Source organism: Lagenorhynchus albirostris, chromosome 12 (assembly GCF_949774975.1).
Source record: "Lagenorhynchus albirostris chromosome 12, mLagAlb1.1, whole genome shotgun sequence".
Taxonomy (NCBI): Eukaryota; Metazoa; Chordata; class Mammalia; order Artiodactyla; family Delphinidae; genus Lagenorhynchus; species Lagenorhynchus albirostris.
The window spans coordinates 86529887-86551063 of NC_083106.1; the positions used below are offsets into that span (position 1 = coordinate 86529887).

The 21177-nt window shown below is 33.0% G+C and overlaps 1 protein-coding gene across 1 annotated transcript in view; it reads left to right on the forward strand.

Moving 5' to 3' along the window:
* EYS (eyes shut homolog) overlaps nucleotides 1–21177 on the forward strand; it is a 1671360-nt gene that overhangs the window by 501719 nt on the left and 1148464 nt on the right. Inside the window, exons 14-16 of the mRNA XM_060167756.1 lie at nucleotides 3164–3423; nucleotides 14536–14634; nucleotides 14824–14923. Of these exons, the coding sequence (XP_060023739.1) occupies nucleotides 3164–3423; nucleotides 14536–14634; nucleotides 14824–14923 (459 nt within the window). The remainder of the gene's footprint in view (nucleotides 1–3163; nucleotides 3424–14535; nucleotides 14635–14823; nucleotides 14924–21177) is intronic.

A 21177-nucleotide genomic window follows, 5' to 3' on the forward strand; every position in this document is an offset into this window, starting at 1 on the left:
TTTTTCCATCCACCAAGGACTAACTTCTCTGGTATGTTCAAAAGCAGATTCAAATATATAAGTGTATAGTCTGATTTTTAATTACTAGTAATGACTTTGTTCCTTAGAACCTTATTTTCTACAATATATCCACTGACCTACATAGCCTTTGGTCTCATCAATTCTGTTGATGCACCAAAGCCTCGATCCTCATAAGGACACCACATGAAATCTTGGCAACCTGTAATTTGAGACGATAAAACAAACCTTCAGTGCATATGCTAAATACTTAAGCATTGAAGGTTATACACAGGGAACTCTTTTAAAATAATTAAGTTGCAATTATGTACTCATGAAAGAATACAAGAAAAAGAAAAACAAATATCTGTGCAACACCCCCTTAAAAGTAATTTCAAGTAAAATAAATGCACTGAAGCTACTTTATTGAGATTTGGTTATGCCTAACTTTAATGTTATTTCACAAAATGTTGAATGATCTTATAATGGATTTGAAACATGCAAAAAAAAAAAAAGAGGGAAACTGGGAGGAAGATGTCTGGCTTTCAGAGCTCAAGTTTGTTAACCATATGACCATATGACTTTGGATAAATCACTTGTATCCTTTGTACTTCAAGCCATCTCATTTGTATAGTGAGAGTAAGAATAGTTCTACTAATTTCAAAGTTTTATTGGAAGTATCACATTATGTAATATATTTGACAGTTGTGACAAATAGGATGTAATTTGAAAAATGAAAATTAGCACTAGAAATTGAAGCAATACTCATTTTTGAGATGCATATTTTATTTAGGCATAAATAGGGTAAAAAATGTTTTTTTTTAAATTCTGTGACAGCACCTCGTAACCACTTTGGGTAACTGGGCAATGTTGATGTCAGGATCTATATACACTTTTTATTCATTATCTCATTTAATCTTTACAACAATTTGCTGAGATTATCAAATTCATTAAGCTCGTCTATATGATTCTAACTAAAGACCTTATATTAATTAATATTTATAATATTTTCAACATATATTATATACATGAGAGTATGGAGATTCAGACAATTCTTACACATCAAGGAATCAGAGCTTAACAGTGGAGGAAAGCCATGGAAATGTTCATAATACAAGGTAATATAAGTGTTGAATTCTTAAAGGGTGTGGCAAATACATTTTAGAGCAAGTGAAGGCAGGTGCAGGATTAGCAAGTAAGTGATAGTATTGCCTTTTCTGGAAAATTTTCAGTTTTACTAAGTGACATAGGAGATAATCAAAGATGAACAGAAGAGCACCTGAGACACTTTTGTAAGTGAAAGAGTACCCTGTAAATAATTTTATTAAACAAAAGACCTAATCCAGGACTGTCTAGGGAAACGAGGATGGATAGTCACCAAAATAATGTCATTATTTTTTTAGAAAGAAAAATGAAAGTATCAATTATTTTTACTCATTCTTAAGGGAAATAACATATTCAAAATATATATTTATATTTCAAAGGTATGAATTGTTTCAGTTGTAAAGTTTGCCTTATGCGAACATACCTTACAAAGAAATATTCAATTTGCATGGTAGCAATCTCTTTCTGCACATTACCAAATTAAAAAAAATAATAATAGCTGTAGAATCCACTGTTTTTTTCTTTTTTTTTTAGACTGGATTTATTCTTATTGAACTAGTAGACATATTATTAATCAATTATGACTCCAATCATCTTACCCCCTATTAATTTTAGTATTCGTTTCAATGGCAACTATATCTATCTAGAATTCAAGCTCATGAACAGGTGCAAGCCAGTCATTCAGCTCTCTCCTCTCACTGTACTGGTATCTTCTGTATTTATTAATATGGAACGGTCTAAACATGAGGTTCTTTCTTTCCCTTACTCTTTCTTTCTTTCTTTCTTTTTCTTTCTTTCTTTCTTTCTTTCTTTCTTTCTTTCTTTCTTTCTTTCTTTCTTTCTTTCTTTCTTTCTTTCTTTCTTTCTTTCTTTCTTTCTTTCCTTCCTCCCTTCTTTCTTTCCTACCTTCCTTCCTTCCTTCCTTCCTCCTCCTCTCTCTCACCTCCTCTCCTCTCCTCTTTCTTTTAAGCAAGATATTGCTTATCATGAACAAATTAGATCTTTCAGCAATGTAATACTTTTTTAAAGTTATCTTAACTATCTAAACTATCAGCAATGGAAATTTTTTTCTCTAAAAACAGTTCTTCTAGTATCTCCTGTGCCTTGTCCCATGATGTGCTACTTGCCGATGGTACATTTACTCACAATTTGGGGCTCTACCTGCCCACAGACTGACACCTGCTCTCTCGCTGAACCTGCCCTCAGTGTAAAATTGATGTCCATTCAGTCAGTAGATCGACAATACTCACATTGACTCTGTGTCTGCAGGTTTCACTATTATCTGTTCATTTACCTTATTTGAATAATACTTCATGTGGAAAACGCTTTTTCCTACACTGTTAGAATCCTCCTGCTCTTAGGAGCAGAACTAGCCTAGCTTGATGGAAAATGTTTGGCTAAAGTGCTTTTTGAAATCAAAATTTCCAAGAGAAATTTGAGAGAGACTGAGCTAGAGTCTGTGATATATAGACAAACATCCAAATTCTTTACTTTTTTGTTTGCTTTCTCTTCAATTTTCCTACATTATTCAAATATTAATAGAAAAGATGTTTTTTAAAGCTTACAAAAACTGAAACAAAAACAGCTGCTTAACATAAAGTATCACCTTGTGATAAATACTCTCGTGATTTGAAGAATCACACGTTGTTAAAGCAATTGAATTAAATATCATCTTAGGCTTATAAACAGTGATCCCATCTGTGAAAATTATTTTACATAAAAGAAATACTTGAGGAAATGTTCTCAATTGTTATTTCAGCTCAACAGTTGCTAAAATTGCAATTGGCAGCCTTGTTGTTCTCAGATACGTCTCAGTGGCCTATGTTAGAAAATTTACCAAATGCTTCTTAAATCTCTATCAGCCAATAAAGTCAGTTTGGCAGTAACATACATTAAGTTTTCTCAGGAAATTAGGCAAACAATATTTTAAAATATGTGTAATTTATTAATCTTGTTATAAATGAGAAAATGCCACACATTCATTCAATGTAGTCATTACATTGAAAATGTGAAGAATGAATTTGAAATAGTATGGTTCATATTTCTTAAATATTCATTTCAGCTGTGACTGTACATCTGGATGGACTGGACAGAATTGTAGTGAAGAAATAAATGAATGTGACTCTGACCCATGCATGAATGGAGGTCTTTGTCATGAATCTTCCATCCCTGGGCAATTTGTGTGCCTGTGCCCACCCTTTTATACTGGAAAATTTTGCCATCAACACTATAACCCCTGCGATCCACTCAGTGATCCTTGCCAAAACAATTCAACATGCTTGACTTTGGTAGATGGAAATCATTATTGCATTTGCAGAGAAGGTAAGGGCTTATATTTGTTTTAATGTTTGATCTCATTGTTTGTTTTGTCCATATAGGCTGGTAGCTTCTTAAGAATGGGTGAGAGAAAGACCTATATATGGGGGAATATCTGACTCCAAACTCAGATATATAAACATACTGGGGAAATAATATAAAAAGTTAATCTGAATAGCATGGGGGGAAAGGAGAGACTTTATAACTTTGGTTCTTTTTAAAACTAAGTTCTTCCAGAAATCCTCTCTTATTCTTTGTTAACAGTCTTTCTTTCCTGAATAATTTTCTCCATGTAGTGTTCCTAACAACAGCAGTAGTTAGAAATGGGCATAGGTTCAATCTACAGTAACCAAATGCTTCACTATATCTTTTCCCATGGAGCATCACTTCTTTCTGCTTAGATTGTTAAACTAGTATCATGTGACTCTGGTGGCTACTTTGTACAATAAGAGAGATCCCATGTAAGAGACAGAGAATGGGCAGATCAAAGGACATTATTGGAGCCCCTGGACCCTGTCACACTTGAAGCCAGGCTGCTTCTGGCTTCTTGGGTCATATCAAACAATAACTTAATTTATTATCATTAAAGATGATTGATTGAGATCTCTTCAGTTGTAACTGGAAGAGGTCTGGTTAATTTGCAGGAGCTCTGAGTAAATGTTTGCTGCTCCTGTATTGTGGGCTATGCAAAAGATATTACCATCTTCAGCGGGAATGCTTCTGCCATAAAATTAGCCCATGGTTGATTTTTGGCATAACTGGAATGTGTCATAAACATAATATATATATAAAAAAACAGCTATTTATTTTCTAATAATTACTTATGTGTTTATATCTCTTTCCTTGTTACTGACTTTACTAGAACAGGAGTCCTTTAAAGATAAGGACAATGCTCATTTAATCTTCTGTCCCAAAAAGGCCAGTTTAGACTGTATTCATTCATTCGTTGTCTTAGTCAAAGTAATTTCCCCTTTGTTTCTACAAATCCTCGAAGATTTCCTGAGGATATAAGGTAATCTTCTATAATGATACGTAGAGGCAAGTCCGTGAACCTGTGTAAATGGCAGAAACTTCTGGGCCTTCTGAGGGATTAGAACTAGAATCTGGAAATCCATTAGTAATTATTTTTGTAAAATTGACATGGGCTTTATAAAGCATACAACACAGTTGTATAAAGCATATGAGTAAATGTTTCCAGGAATGAGGCAGAAACATAGAGCTAAAACAAAACATGAGGGGAGCACCAACGTCATGAAAATCACAGTAATTATGAAGTAGATAATAGAATACTATTCTTTATAACAAAGATTGAAAGTGAAATTTTTGAAAAAATAGTCAATAGCAGGGGAAGAGCTAATTTACTCCACAGAATTATTCCATGATGCTTTACCTCTGCTACTAATATATTCTAAGAATATAAGTAATAGACAAATGTTTCTTGAGGAGCAGTAGTATATTTCCTCAATATGAATACAACTGCCTCCATTTTCACCAGAGATAATTTTCTACAAGATAGGCATTTTTTTTCAAATAATATTTTAATAATTCATTTTCAATTCATAAATGAATTTAATAAATGTATATAATCTTGTAAGATTAATTTCCTGTTGTGGGATTAGGGGAAAGTAAGTTTGGAGATATCATAAAAGCTTCTTGTCTCCTAGCAAACAATAATAAGATTGCTAAACTCCAGAGCACGCACAAAAATAGCTTAGGGACAATTTACACTGTGCCATAGTACGTGAGCAAAATCACTTTTTTTCTTGGAACATCATCATTCTACAAAAGGCTTCAGATATTATGACTCTTCAAAGCAGTGCTTTGGGTAGACTGGCATGTGGGCACAGTGAATCTTCTGTTTATTCATTTTTAATTATTATTCAGCACAAAGTATTGGTGGAGTGCACATCATTTCTAAAATATTTTGTTTTATATATATAAACATATTTATATATAAACATAAGTTTTATATATAAACATATATATATGTTTATATATAAATATATTTATAACATAACTACTGTAAAAAAGTTTTATATATATAAACATATATATGTATATTTATATATAAATATATATTTATATATTATAAGTATATAAATATATAATATTATTATACATAATACATAATAGTATATAGTATAATAATGTAATTATAATAATTTTACATGTATTAATTTATATATCATTTTGATATATAATTTATATATCATTATATTTATATATCAAATATAATTATTAATTATAATTTATATATCAATATATATCATTTATATATCTTATATATAGAATATATTAGTATTTAATATATATTGTATATAACATATAATAAAATGATACATTATATATGTTAATATATAATATATTAATATATATTATAATACAATATATTATATATTATACTACATATTATATATAAAATATATATAACATATATTTTATATAATGTAAAATCTATGTTATATTATATAATATATTATATAATATATAATAGATGTCATGTAATATTATATATTATAATTTATAATATTTATAATAAGATATAAATAACATATATTTATATAATTATAAATATAATATATTATAATATAATATATATAATTATAAATATAATTATACTATAATAATATAATATATTATATATAATATATGTCATATTATATGAAATAATATATAATGATACTAAAAACAATATGTTATATTATTCAGCATATATTATATAATGATATATGTTATATTATAATAATATAGTTAATATATTATATATAATATAATATATATTATAAGTATATAATATACTAAAAACATCATAAAATATCCTTAAAATTTATATTATATTATTTATAATAATATTATAAATTATGTATTATATAGACATATAATAATATATTTAATATGCTTAATATGTTATGAATATGATGCATATGATATATATTTTATATAATATATTATATATAACATAATGCATTACTAATTATTATATAATATAGAAGATGTTGCAGAAAAAACAGAATGAACTTTTTGGCCAACCCAATATTATATTATAAGATGTCATGTAATATATTATATATAATATTTATTATACTATATAATATATAGTATATCACCCATTATTATTAAATTAAATTATATAATATATTATATTATTATATATTACAATATATTATTATAGTATATAATAATATATATTATTTTAATATAATGTATTATATTATATACATATTATGTTATATATATTATATAATGTTATATTATTATACAATACATAATATATATTATATGTTATATAATATATCATGTGTAATATTGTACATATGTTTAATATATTATTTATATGTAAATATATAAGTATACATATGTTTTATATATAAACATATTTTTATATATATGTTTTTATTTAAACATATTTATAACATAACTATTGTAAAAATGTTTACTTACTATTGCCTTTACTGGTATTCTTCAACCTCTGTAGCAGATCAAAGCTAAAGTCAGCAACATTAAAAAACTACCTTAGAATATTAAAAAGAGGTCGACTATTGGATACCATAAGCACTATGCTGTGATTTAATTTTATAGCTGTTATTTAAAATAAGTTGTATTTCAGAGCCATCATATCATTTCTTTAAGAAAATATTCTGATCAAATTCCATTTTTAAAAGTACTGAAATTGTAAACCACAAAGAATCCCAAGACTTAACATCTTAGACAGACAGGATTTGGAAGGTGCACTAGAACTCTTTTTAAGTTGTTGGTGTTTGTCAAGTGACTAGAATATGGCAGGTTCATGAGACAAGAGTGTTAAGGCTTAACATCTGAGAGTTGAGCATCCACATTTCTGAAATTTTGTTCATAACTTTTAATCAGTTTATAAATTTTATCACAATTTAAATATAAGTATAAATAAAATCCCAGAGCTATGGTGATAATGTAACTACATACTAGACAACTAAATTATAAATGGTGTTAAAATTTACCTTGAAGTTAGTAATTCCCTGGCTGTTCAGTGGTTAGGACTCTGCGCTTTCACTGCTTGAGGGCCCAGGTTCTATCCCTGTTTAAGGAACTAAGCCACATGGCCAAAAAAAAAAAAAAAGTTAATACTTTGATTTATGCCAAATTGATTGCTCAGCCGGTAAAGTATTTTGGTTCATGTGACTGACACTTGTAGGCAAAACAACAATCTAATCCATTTGGTCCAATATTAGCTACTGTAGTAAAACACCAGAATTACTGTGATCATGTTTTGCAACAGAAAGTAAGGGAAATCCTTCTGCCTTCTTATTAGACCTGAGGTGAGTTAATTTGTTCCCTATGAACAATGAACATTTTCTATTGGAAAATAGGCAGAGAATAATCCTATTTGTTTAAACAGTTTATCTGATTAAAAAATCAGTGTTTTAATAAATATAAAAATAATGAACAGAAAGACATATATAATTTTATAAGATTCCTAGAAACAAATGTGGTTTATTCTCGGTCCCCCTAGTGTTAGCTTTGGTGATTTAGTGTGCAATAAATTTACACAGCTCACAATTTATTTTATACTACATATGTTTTTTTCTTCTCTAAACTGTGCTCTGTACACAACACATGTGAATCTTGCAACTGCATGTTGGTAGTGTTTTAGAAATCTAAAAATTGTATTCCTTATTAACTGAGTCAACAAACATATATGGATTTCCTACCATGTGTCAAGTCTTGAGATAGGTTATGGAGAAATTAAAAGTGGCAATGACACGCCCTCAAGGCTTTTAAGTTCAAGGAAGAGATACATAATTTAACTAACCATTAGAGTACGAAGTAGTAAGAGCTTTCCCATTTACAACAGAGATATGCACAAGCAAAGAGGATTTGTGGATGTACAACTCAGCTTTCTTGCTGACTGTGACAACTCTGAGTTATGTGGCAAATTATTTCTAAGAGACTCTCCACCAGCCTGGGTCCTTGGTTGTCCACAGCAATAACCTTCTCATTAAACCACTCTCTTCCTTCTTTTATTTCCCCACACCCTTGCATAATCCCTGGGACCTCAAATAAGGTACTTGCATGCAAATAATTTATCTCAATTCTTATTGCAGAATAACTCAAGCTAAGACACAGAGCGAACCCCATCCCTTTGGCAATTATGGTTGATTCAGGGGTGGGCATGGACCTGGAATAGTCCCAGACAGAGCCTTTCCCTGGAACTGATGCTGAGAGAAGCTTTTTCTTTCTGCCAGTGTTTCAGTTGGTGCAGCCAACACCATGTTCCCTTCATATGGAGATCTATATGTTGGAGGAGAGGAGTGTGTGCGAAAAAACGTGTCCTGGCAGTTCCTATAGTTTTTTCTTTAATTCTGCAAACTACCTGGTATCCTTACTAGTTAAGCTACCTGTAAATCCCACTTCTTACCAAAGTTAGCATTTTTGTTTATACTGTATGTGATCAAGAGTAATGTCTAATGCATAACTGTGAGAGGAAAGAGCTAATTAAGTAGGAGAGGTTGAATTAACTGACTTGAACTTCAGGCTGGTAGAAATGGAGTATAAAAATGACATGAGGGTTACAGAGGTACAGGTGACTTTGGATGAACTGCATGTGAAAGTCCACGTGTATAGCACATAGTAGAGTCTCTGTGTTAGCATATGTGTGTTTATACAGTGAGGAACATAAAATATTGCATTCTTAAAATTATTTTCTAATATTCTCTAAGATTCTTTCTCTTTTTACTTTGAATTATTTCTCATTTTATAGGCAAGAACATCACCCTATCAAATATTTCTTTTTTTAATTTATTTTATTGAAGTATAGTTAATTTATAATGTGCTAATTTCTACTGTACAGCAAAGTGATTCAGTTACGTGTATATGTGTGTGTATATATATATATATAATATACTATATATATAGTATAATAATATATAATATATATATTGTATATATATATATTCTTCTTCATATTATTTTCCATTACGGTTTATCACATGATATTGACTATCGTTTCCTATGCTATACAGTAGGACCTTGTTGTTTATCCGTTCTTTATATATTAGTTTACATCTGCTAACCCCAAGCTCCCAATTCCTCCCTCCCTCAACTCCCCTAAATATTTCTAATTTAATTTAAAGGGCTTAGTTGCCAAATGTAGCCACTTCATCCATAGGTCTCCAAGGTGAAAGAAGCAACAGTTTCTTTAAATGAACTTTATGAAGGTCTAAAATGTGGAAAGGACTCCTTCGCTACAATACAAGGATTCACTTGTAGTGAAGGGAAGAGTCGGATAATTTATGTGTTATTGATTTACAATTGGGATTCTAAGCTTGATGGATTTCTATTACGAGAGGAGGTGAGCAGTTGCATTTAAACATGTCTATTAATCCCGTATATATACTATCTTTATGGTAAAGCCACATTACCTGAAGTGCATAATTCTGAGCACCAAATAAATGTGTCACTTGATGAATGGTTTGTCTAAATTAAAAATCACTCCTTTTGACAATTAAAAACATGTGCTCATGTAGTAGTGCATATCTATTAGGTTTAAACAGCTGTTGAAATTTATATCCGGAAAATTCTTCAAAGAAAATATATATTATTGCCAATTACCTTTAAAATATGTCAAATTTTTATTACATTTAAAAACATTAGCTTTTATACTCATTTTCTAAAAGTTTACTTTAAAATCATGTTAAAAAACTTAGAGTCTTGGGCTTCCCTGGTAGCGCAGTGGTTGAGAGTCTGCCTGCTAATGCATGGGACATGGGTTTGTGCTCCAGTCCGGGAAGATCCCACATGCCGCGGAGTAGCTGGGCCGGTGAGCCATGGCCACTGAGCCTGCACGTCCGGAGTCTGTGCTCCGCAACAGGAGAGACCACGACAGTGAGAGACCCACGTACCGAAAAAAAAAAACAAAAAAAAACCTTAGGGTCTATTGAAAATATTACTTTTATCTTTTCATATATCATTGTTTTTAAAATTAAGTCTGCATCTATAATATTGGCTAATTTTTAAAGAAAATATTAATATTTGTATGTCACTTAAAAAATAAAGAAAACAATACTTTTTTTCTGACTTGCCAAGAACGATCTCTCTTTGTTTCCATAAAGTTTTAACATCTAGGGAAATTAATTTTATTTATTTATTTATTTATTTTTTGTGGTATGCGGCCCTCTCACTGTTGTGGCCCCTGCTACTGCGGAACGCAGGCTCAGCGGCCATGGCCCACGGGCCCAGCCGCTCCGCAGCGTGTGGGATCATCCTGGAACGGGGCACGAACCCGTGCTCCTGCATCAGCAGGCGGACTCCCAATCACTGCGCCACCAGGGAAGCCCTAAAATTGTAATTAAAGAGAAATAAAAATGTCTAATGCTTTTGCAAATAATTCATTTTAATATTTATTTTATTTATTTTTTGGCTGCGTTGGGTCTTAGTTGCAGCACGTGGGACATATGTGGGATCTTTAGTTGTGGCACACTGTATTCTCTCTAGTTGTGGCATGTGGGTTTTCTCTTCTCTAGTTGCAGCACGCAGGCTCCAGAGCACGTGGGCTGTGTAGTGGAGGCATGTGGGCTCTCTGACCGAGGTTTAAGAGTTCAGTAGTTGTGGCGCGCATGCTTAGCTGCCCTGAGGCATGTGAGATCTTAGTTCCCCCATCAGGGATCCAAACAGCTTCCCCTGCATTGGAAGGCAGATTCTTTACCATTGGACCACCAGGGAAGTCATTAAAATAATTCATTTTAATACTTTTTTGTTTGTTTGTCTTAAAATGTATGTTTTTTATACTACATTGTTTGAATACATGGAAAATACACTCTAATTGTCACTATTTACTTCATTTCTAATTACTCCAGCTGATATTACTTCTAATGTGAGAGTTGTCAAATATAGCCCTGAATGATAAAATGCTTACTAAAAAAGTTTTATGAAAACCTAACTATTGTTAGTGTACTTTGTTCTATGCCATCCCCTCCAGAGAATAAAGTATTAAAAGGCTACATTTGTTAGAACTGAGAAAATATTAAGTGATTAAAAATACTATATCTGTAATCTACATTGATTTAGTTCTGGATTTGAGCAGTAGTTTTAGTAACTAATTTAAATGTAAAAATAGGATTTATTAATCAGTCACATGCATTTGCTGCAACAATCACAGGTAAGACAGTATAAGAAAAAGATCAAGAGAACATTTGTTTGAGAATTTCTCATTATTTGTGTGTGAAGAACTCTATTGAAGTGAATAAAATAGTTAGCTGAATAGATCTGGATAGGAATAAATAGGAGAGGAATAGCATAGAATTAATTCATTGTATTTTGAGTTTTGACAGACTTTTAGCTGTCACTGCATATATTCAAAACAAATATCCTTCACATGAATATGTATCAATTTCTAAAACCAAGGACTATGGAAAATTTAGTTTGGAACAAAGTATATATATATATCTCTCACTCCTTTAAATCCCCCAAACTTACACTTTCCCTGCAAAGCTTTGGCTTATTTTAAATGTGATCCACATCTACCTTATTTTTTCTCCCAATGTCCACTGCACTTCAGCAATCTCATTTCCTCAGTCCATTGACATATGTTGCTAGGTGGTAACAAAACTCCATCTCAGAAATGTCAAACTAAATGAATGAGGCAAAATCACAGAAACCAAGGTTATCCTTTGAGCTGTCCAAGTTCCCAGGTGCTGAATGTTCTGATCCATCAACTCAGCTGAACTCAGGGAGGCACACTCCAGTCCTCTAGCTGGTCAGTGCCCCTGAGTTCCAGTGCCACTAAAGGACATTTCTAAAATGCAACTTAAGGTCAAAATGCCCTGTGTCCCAGATAACACTAGTTATGCTAAAAGTAGAAATGGTGGAATGCATCCAACTTTCTAAATCTTTAACTTGAAAAAAAATTAACTACTGTAAAATATTTAAGAAAATAGTTTATTATTTATTTGTAACTGTACTATGACATTTATAATTTAATATAACAGTAAGAGTGATTGATGAATTGTGTTGAAGTGTGTTGCAATAATAACTTGTTCACCTAAAATTAGGAGATCCATATTAACTTGGAAATAACTAATTTATAATAGCAGAATTTTGTTCTGGATGCTGAGGATACAATATCTACTGCATGAATAAAATTACAAGCATGCAACTTCAGAGTTTAACTTGAAAGATTTGATAATTGAGAAAGAAAAAGTAACACAAATTAATACCAGTGCTTTTCCAGAAGACTGCCTGGTCTGCTAGTCACGTAGACATTCTAGGTTTCTTTTGCGGTATGCGGGCCTCTTACTGTTGTGGCCTCTCCCATTGTGGAGCACAGGCTCCGGACGCACAGGCTCCAGACGCGCAGGCTCAGTGGCCATGGCTCATGGGCCCAGCTGCTTCACGGAATGTGGGATCTTCATGGACCGGGGCACGAACCCGTGTCCCCTGCATGGGCAGGCGGATTCCCAACCACTGCACCACCAGGGAAGCTCTAGGTTTCTTATTAGCGTTTCATGGGGAATCTTTGTTCCATCTTTCTACTTTTAACCTATTGTTGTCTCTATATGTAAAGGGGATTTCTTTTAGATATCATGTAGTCCTGTTATTTTATTTAGTCTGATTATTTCTGCCTTTTAGCTGAAATGTTTTTTAAAAATCATATTTAATGTGATTATTGCTATATATGGTTTTAAATAAATTGTCTTTCTATTTGCTTTTTACTTGTCATATCTGTACTTTGTTCCTTTATACTTGCCTCCTTTTGGATTATGTCATTTAAAATTTTCATATTATCTCCTGCTAAGGAGGCAGCCATATTTCACAAGGCATAGTATCAACTTCCCAAACTCTAACTGGAAGTGGGTTTGGCTTTTGACCTGATAGCAGACACCACAGAGCACGGCAGGGGTTTGTGGCATGGTGTGATGTGAAAAGATAAAGCTGGCCAGTCCCAGCTTATTTCATGGGAATCCGAGTAAGGAAATGTGAAGAGAATTTTCCACTCAGCAGTAAGGGCTGAAGCTGAAAGGTCATGATACAGAGACAAGGGAAACTGTGTTACATTATCTGCATGACAATATTACAATATTGTAATGACAATATAAAAAGAATCTGACACTTTGTACGTGAAGAGATATTTGCAGACAGAATGAGGAAGAAACTCTATGAGAACGTACAGTGCGAGCAAGATGGCAATTCATGGGTAGATAGACTGTCCTCTCTTTCCCATATTTCTCAATTCCAATCCCAGTCTATGTGTATGCCACTAATAAAGTTTTCTTAGGGTAACTTGAATGACCTTCTGCTCCTCAAACTAAAAAATCTGAGTAGATATTGGCATTATAATGTCACTTCAATTATATGGTGCTTAGTTATAGCACTGAAAAAGTAAGAGAAAAGAAAATCCTCAAAAATATTAGCAAGAAAAATATAAAAATAATATTAGCAGCAAAATACATATATATATATATATATATGTTGTTATACTTAGTTATTCTATAACCATGGAAATAATTGTTCAAGTGGTCATCATAAATATTAAAATATTTAATGTATTTTAAATAGTGATATAAATTTGATTTTTTTCTGACACAAATATGTTGAAATACTTACAACTGACTCTTTTATAAGTCTATAATTTTCTTTCTTTTTTTTCTTTGCTTTTTTTAAACATAACTGGCATGGGTTTAAATGGATGACTGATTATTTAGCTATGAATCAAAAGCAGTTAAATTTGCCTCATCTACTAACTGCTTTGAATAAATCTGATCATTGAAGCTCAATTTTACTTTAAGATTCGTCGTCACATTAATTCATTTGCTTTCCAGATAGTTTCAGTTCTTTTTGTTCAAACACTTAAAGACCTTAAAACAACAACATTAGCATTAACTCTATTTCCACAGGAGATTCAGTAAAGTAGTCCTCCCTTGATTCTTTCATTTGAACTCTTTAATTAGAAACTAGCATAATTTTATTCAGACATTACTTGAAATAGAGTAGTATAAGAACTCAGAGATGAGGTGTTTTCTCCCTCCCATTTTTTTTTGTAACTTCCATTATGAGCATATTTTCCAGACTCTTTACTACTGATTCCGATTTTCACACTCTAAAGTGAGGATTGCTCATCTCTACCCATCCTCTCTCTCTTTGCAGGATTTAAAGGTGAACACTGTGAAATTAACATGAATGAGTGCTTCCCCCTTCCTTGTCAGAACTGTGGTGACTGTAAAGTCGGGCTCAACAATTTCAGGTAGAGAAAACCAAAAAACATCTATATACATGTTCATGCATCTAGATGTATCCAAATGTATGCATATTTATAATGTCAGTGGACACATTGAACAACACTTCTGATTATTAACAATTTGCTATGCTATGGTTATTTGAATTTTCAGCTTTAAAATTTTACAATGGAGTTATTAAATTTCTTGTTTAAAAAGAGTGTTTGCAGACCTGGGTTTTCTGGACCTGTATGTGAAACTAATGAGTGTTCCTCTAAACCTTGCCAAAATAATGGAATCTCTGTTGATCTGACAAGTAAGTTAGAGGCTACATTTTTTTTCTGAATCAGTTATTTTTATATGTAAAGTATAACAAATAATAAAGTGAACATACATGTGCCCATTATTCAACTTAAGAAGCTGAACATTGCTGATACTCTTCTGTTTGTCCTCAAGTACTCCTCCACTCTCCCACCCAATTATATTGAATATCCTGAATTTATATTTATTGTCCTTGCCTTTAGCATACATAAATTAACTATTTGTATGTATGCCTGAACAAAACACTCTTTAGTTTGCATATTAATGTAATTGAGATAATATTGTATATCGTCTTCCGAAACAATCCATTTTGTTGAAGATGACATTTCTGTATTATCTGTTAGTGCATGTGTCTGTTGCTCATTTTTAACTATTGTAGTATATTCCATTTAAATATATGCCAATGGCATTTATCATTCTCCTGGTTGTAGATATTTGGGTTATTTGTCTCTTTTTTTCCTAGAAATAGTAATACTATTAAGGTTTTCAAATACTTCTCTAAATATGCAAATACAAATGTCACTCTAGGTTTCATACGCAGAGAATATTTGGACCTTTGGGTAGCCACTTTCATATTTATTATATCATGTTTTTTTTTTCCCAATGCACTTTGAAAATGGAATATTCACACTGTTAAGACAGTGAGTAAATGTTCCTATTTGCAGTGTCAAAATGTTCCATTTGGGCTTATCTGCTGTTTGTAAATTATATCTCCTTTTGGTTTTCCTCCGCATTCCCATATGTGAGAACACATATACATTTCAAGATATTTCATTTTCCTTCTAGAAATGCCTATTTATGGCATCTGTCCATTAATATACTCATTGATTTGTAAGAACGTTTATATATTCTAATTAATACTTCTTTTAGTTGGATGTACTGGGTAGGCCAAAAAGTCTGTTTGGGTTTTTCCATAAGATGTTACAGAAAAACCCAAACGAAAGTTTTGGCCAACCCAATACTACTGAAAATATATTCTACGGTTTGTGGCTCGACATTTCACCTCCTTTATGAAAATTGTGAGTACTAAAACTTATTTTTAATGTAATTGAATTACTCATTCACTTTGTGTATGGCTTGATTTGTTAAATCTTGTTTAAAAATGTTTTACCCTAGGATTAAAAGATGTTTCTTATATTTCCTTTTAAAATATTTAAGCTTCTGCCCTTTATATATTTTTTAACGTTTATTGGAGTATAACTGCTTTACAATGGTGTGTTAGTTTCTGCTGTATAACAAAGTGAATCAGCTATATGTATACATGTATCCCCATATCCCCTCCCTGTTGTGTCACCCTCCCACCCCGCCTATCCCACCCCTCTAGGTGGTCACAAAGCACCGAGCTGATCTCTCTGTGCTATGCGGCTGCTTCCCGCTATCTATTTCACATTTGGTAGTGTATGTTTGTCCATGTCACTCTCTAACTTCATCCCAGCTTACCCTTACCCTTCCCTGTGTCCTCAAGTATGTTAGCATACAATATTTGTTTTCCTCTTTCTGCCTTACTTCACTCTGTATGACAGTCTCTAGTTCCATCCAACTCACTATAAATAACTCAGATTTGGTTATTTTTATGGCTGAGTAATATTCCATTGTATATATGTGCCACATCTTCTTTATCCATTCATCCATCGATGGACATTTAGATTGTTTCCATGATTGTCCTGGCTATTGTAAATATTGCTGCAATGAATATTTTGGTATATGTCTCTTTTTGAATTATGGTTTTCTCAGGGTATATGCCCAGTACTGAGATTGCTGGGTTGTATGGTAGTTCTATTTTTTATTTTTAAGGAACCTCCATACTGTTCTCCATAGTGGTTGTATCAATTTACATTCCCACCAACAGTGCAAGAGGGTTCCCTTTTCTCCACACCCTCTCCAACATTTATTGTTTGTAGATTTTGTGATGATGGCCATTCTGACTGGTGTGCGGTGATACCTCATTGTAGTGTTGATTTGCATTTCTCTAATGATTAGTGACATTGAGCATTCGTTCATGTGTTTGTTGGCTATCTGTATATCTTCTTTGGAGAAACGTCTATTTAGGTCTTCTGCTCATTTTTGGATTGTGTTGTTTGTGTTTTTGATATTGAGCTGAATAAGCTGCTTGTAAATTTTGGTGATTAATCCTTTGTCAGTTGCTTCATTTGCAAATATTTTCTCCCAGTCTGAGGGTTGTCTTTTCATCTTGTTTATTGTTTCCTTTGCTGTGCAAAAGCTTTTAAGTTTCATTAGGTCCATTTGTTTATTTTTGTTTTTATTTCCATTTCTCTAGGAGGTGGATCAAAAAGGATCTTGCTGTGATTTATATCATAGAATGTTTTGCCTATGTTTTCGTCTAAGAGTTTTACAGTGTCTGTCTTTATATTTATGTCTTTAATCCATTTGGAGTTTATTTTTGTGTATGGTGGTAGAGAGTGTTCTAATTTCATTCTTTTACATGTAGCTGTTCAATTTTACCAGCACCACTACTGATGAGGCTGTCTTTTCTCCATTGTATATTCTTGCCTCCTTTATCAAAGATAAGGTGACTATATGTGCGTGGGTTTATCTCTGGGCTTTCTATCCTCTTCCATTGATCTATATTTCTGATTTTGTGCCAGTACCATACTGTCTTGATTACTGTAACTTTGTAGAAGATTTTGAAGTCAGGGAGCCTGCTTCCTCCAGCTCTGTGACAAAATTTAACACCCCTTTATGATTAAAAACCCTCCAGAAAGTAGGCATAGAGGGAATTCACCTCAACATAATAAAGGCCATATATGACAAACCCACAGCCAACATCATTCTCAATGGTGAAATACTGAAACTATTTCCACTAAAATCAGGAACAAGAAAAGGTTGCCCACTCTCACCACAATTAGTCAACATAGTTTTGGAAGTTTTAACCACAGCAATCAGAGAAAAGAAGAAATAAAAGCAATCCAAATTGGAAAAGAAGAAGTAAAACTGACACTGTTTACAGATGACATGATACTATACATAGAGAATCCTAAAGATGCTACCAGAAAACTAGTAGAGCTAATCAATGAATTTGGTAAAGTAGCAGGATACAAAATTAATGCACAGAAACCTCTTGCATTGCTATATACTAATGATGAAAAATCTGAAAGAGAAATTAAGGAAACACTCCCATTTACCATTGTAACAAATAGAATAAAATACCTAAGAAAACCTCAATACTGATAGTGCAATACATCTCATATTTTTAATCTGCTTCAAGAAGATTTAGTTACTTTTGACAGTTTCTTCTCTTCCGCATAAATCCTTACATTCCAACAAGCAAACAAAGACCAGGTAGAAGTTTAATTGGAATTTAATCAAATTTGTAGGTCAATTTGAGAAGAATTGATATTTATTTATTTATTTGAGCCTTTTAAAATATCTTTCCAAAAAAATAAAATGAACAAATTCAACTAGACATTCATTGATTAAGATAAAAAAGAGACTAATTTGCCAGGTCACAGTTGCTCTCCAGGTACCAAGGGCTATGTCTGTGTGTTTTAATAGAGTTTCAACATCTAGAATTGCTGTAAAATTTGTATCACAATCTGCTAAAGTTTCTGATAATCTTCTATTATTTCTATGGCCCTCTGGCCTTGCACTGTCCAATCTGGTGAAGTAGATAGGGCCATGCTTGAATCCAACCCTGCAACTCTCAAGACTTTCAAGGGAACACTAATTACTACAAGCCCCATAGGGGTACAGAATTGCTTTCAGTTTAAAATCTTGATAAGTCTGAAGGAACATTACAAGATCTTCCAATTGGGCTTTCCTCCGTAATAGCTCTATTCCAATATGAAAATTCTATTATTAAATATATTAACTACACTATACATTCTGGGACTGTGGTGAAAAGCAAAACAAAATAAAACAAAACAAGACAGATTTATTACCCATCTAGCAGATCTGAATAATCTTTTACTCCTATTGGTGAAGCAGTGGTATTTCAAAAATAAGTATAAGTTCAGAGGGAGCTGAACTCAATGACTCCTAAAAGTGTGAACATTTTAATTTCATCATTGAATAGTCATACGAATAAAAGTTCTCAGCTCCCTCTGAAGAAGGCTTTAGGATGATATAGGGAACATCTGTGACTATATCACAAGATCCTAATGCAAAGGGGCGTCCTTCAGTTGAGGGACTGCATCTGTGACATAGCTTAGGTTTGAAATTATGTAAGCACCTAGGAATCCCAACAAAGACAACTGGAATTACATTTCTGCCCTGCAGATCCATATATTTCATTCTATATATACATAAAGTAGCATCATAGCATTCTGTCCTCATGTTTCATTTCTAGAAAGTCATCACCAACTAGCCATTGCCCAGAGTATCTGTGAATCTATCTGTTGATCATCATTCTGTTTCGCTGATTTATATGGTTATTTGCTCATTGTTGTATCTGGTAGTCAAACCTATCTAACAGGCTTCATCCCATTATTCTTGGATCCCATTATTCTCATTCATATCAGGGACCCTAGCTTCCCTGCAGCAAGCCACATTATCACCTCCAGTCTTTAAAGGGCTATCACCACAAAGCTCACTGAAACAGTAGTGACCCTTACCCACCCTATTTCAGTCTTGTGAGTGGAGAAATGCCCTTCTATATCCTGTGGGGATAGAAAGTAAGAGGTACCTGGGCAGTTTACACATAATTGATCCATTCAGACATTTCCATTAACAATGAGCCTATGAACTCTGGCACTTCTACCTCACTAACCTAAACTGGAATTAAGCTCTGTTTTTGATCAGACAGCCTATCTGACACCACACCCAATATTAGCATCTTAAATCTTTTCTCTCCATCCATATCAATAAATTCAGCTCATTTAAGTCATATTTATTCTCCCTTGGTCTGATCACCTTAGATCCAATCCCACACATTCTCCCCAATTTTGTGACAATACAGATTTCTGGGGTTTTATGCAATTCTTTCAAGGCATAAGGCTATCTGTTTCTAGCTAAATGTTTCCATCTCTCATCAGCAAAGGTGGAATCTAACTCTTTTTATGATCTGAAACCAATGAGAAATGCTTGGAAGAGGCAGGGGAAAACTGGCAACAGTTTATAAGTCAACTCTTTCAGAAGTATTTAACGGAAGGCTTGTATGCTGAGAAGTGCATATTCCCTAAGTCACAGGGGAGCCTGTCCCTGTTGCCTCTCCCAGTAGGGAGGTTAAAGTGAATTCAGAAATTTATAGTTCTGAGCCATGTCTATCCTCTCTCTACAGAGGTATGAACTCCTTCAAAATTACTATACAAGTTGTTTGCTGCTGTTGTTTAGCCAAAAACTGAAAACTCAGTGGTTAAAAATAACAATCATTTATTATTTTCATATCTGTGGTCTTCTAAAACTTAGCTAATATACAATGGGTTCACCCAGGTTTCTGTGTAACACAGCTGATGGGGGAGGTGTGTTTGCAAGTCTGTTATGTCAGTTGAAAAGCTCCACTCCAAGTGTCTCTCATCCTCTTTGGACTAGCATGTTCTTCTCATGGAGTGGCAGAGATTCAAGAGAACGAGCAGAAACATGCAAAGTCTCTTAAGCCCTGGGCTCAGAAATAGCATCCTTCTTCTTTACCTATAGATCACTGTCCAAAGAAAGACTCATGGCCAAGCCTGAATGTGTGGGGCAAATAAACTCTCTTCCTATGGTAAAGCTCTGACCAGGAAAAGTGGTAAAGAACTAAGATAAAAAATGCTATCAACTAAACAGAAGCAAGGATTAGTACTTGGAAAATATGTCTACTATTTGCAGACTGAAGCATGAGGTATCAGCTGCCTGGCATTTCCAATTTGCCCCGCATGAGGCCTGAGAGATAGCTCTGAGGCAGAGACCAGGATAAAACATATAGTAGAACCAAAATAACCTTACAAGTCTAAATGAAGGTTTTCCATATGAATTCATTACATGGCTCTGGAAGACCACTTTCCCAATTCCAGAATAAGATCTCAAAGAGAAATGGAAGGAAGCCACTCAAAATGCCTTCCGCTTGAAAGAGAACCACGTGGTGGGTTCATGAACACAAGAATGATGAGTTCATTTACAGGGTTGATATTGACCCTTCAATCTATCTGATGACAGCAAAGTGTTTCCAAAACCAAGAAAATCCTAAAAATCTTGATGGAAAATAACCAACTACTACTGGTGAGCAAGGTAACAGTCCAACATACAGATCACTAAAGAGCTTTTGTGCATATTAATCCTCAAGCTCAACACATTATTAGGAAAAACTGCTGCCAATACA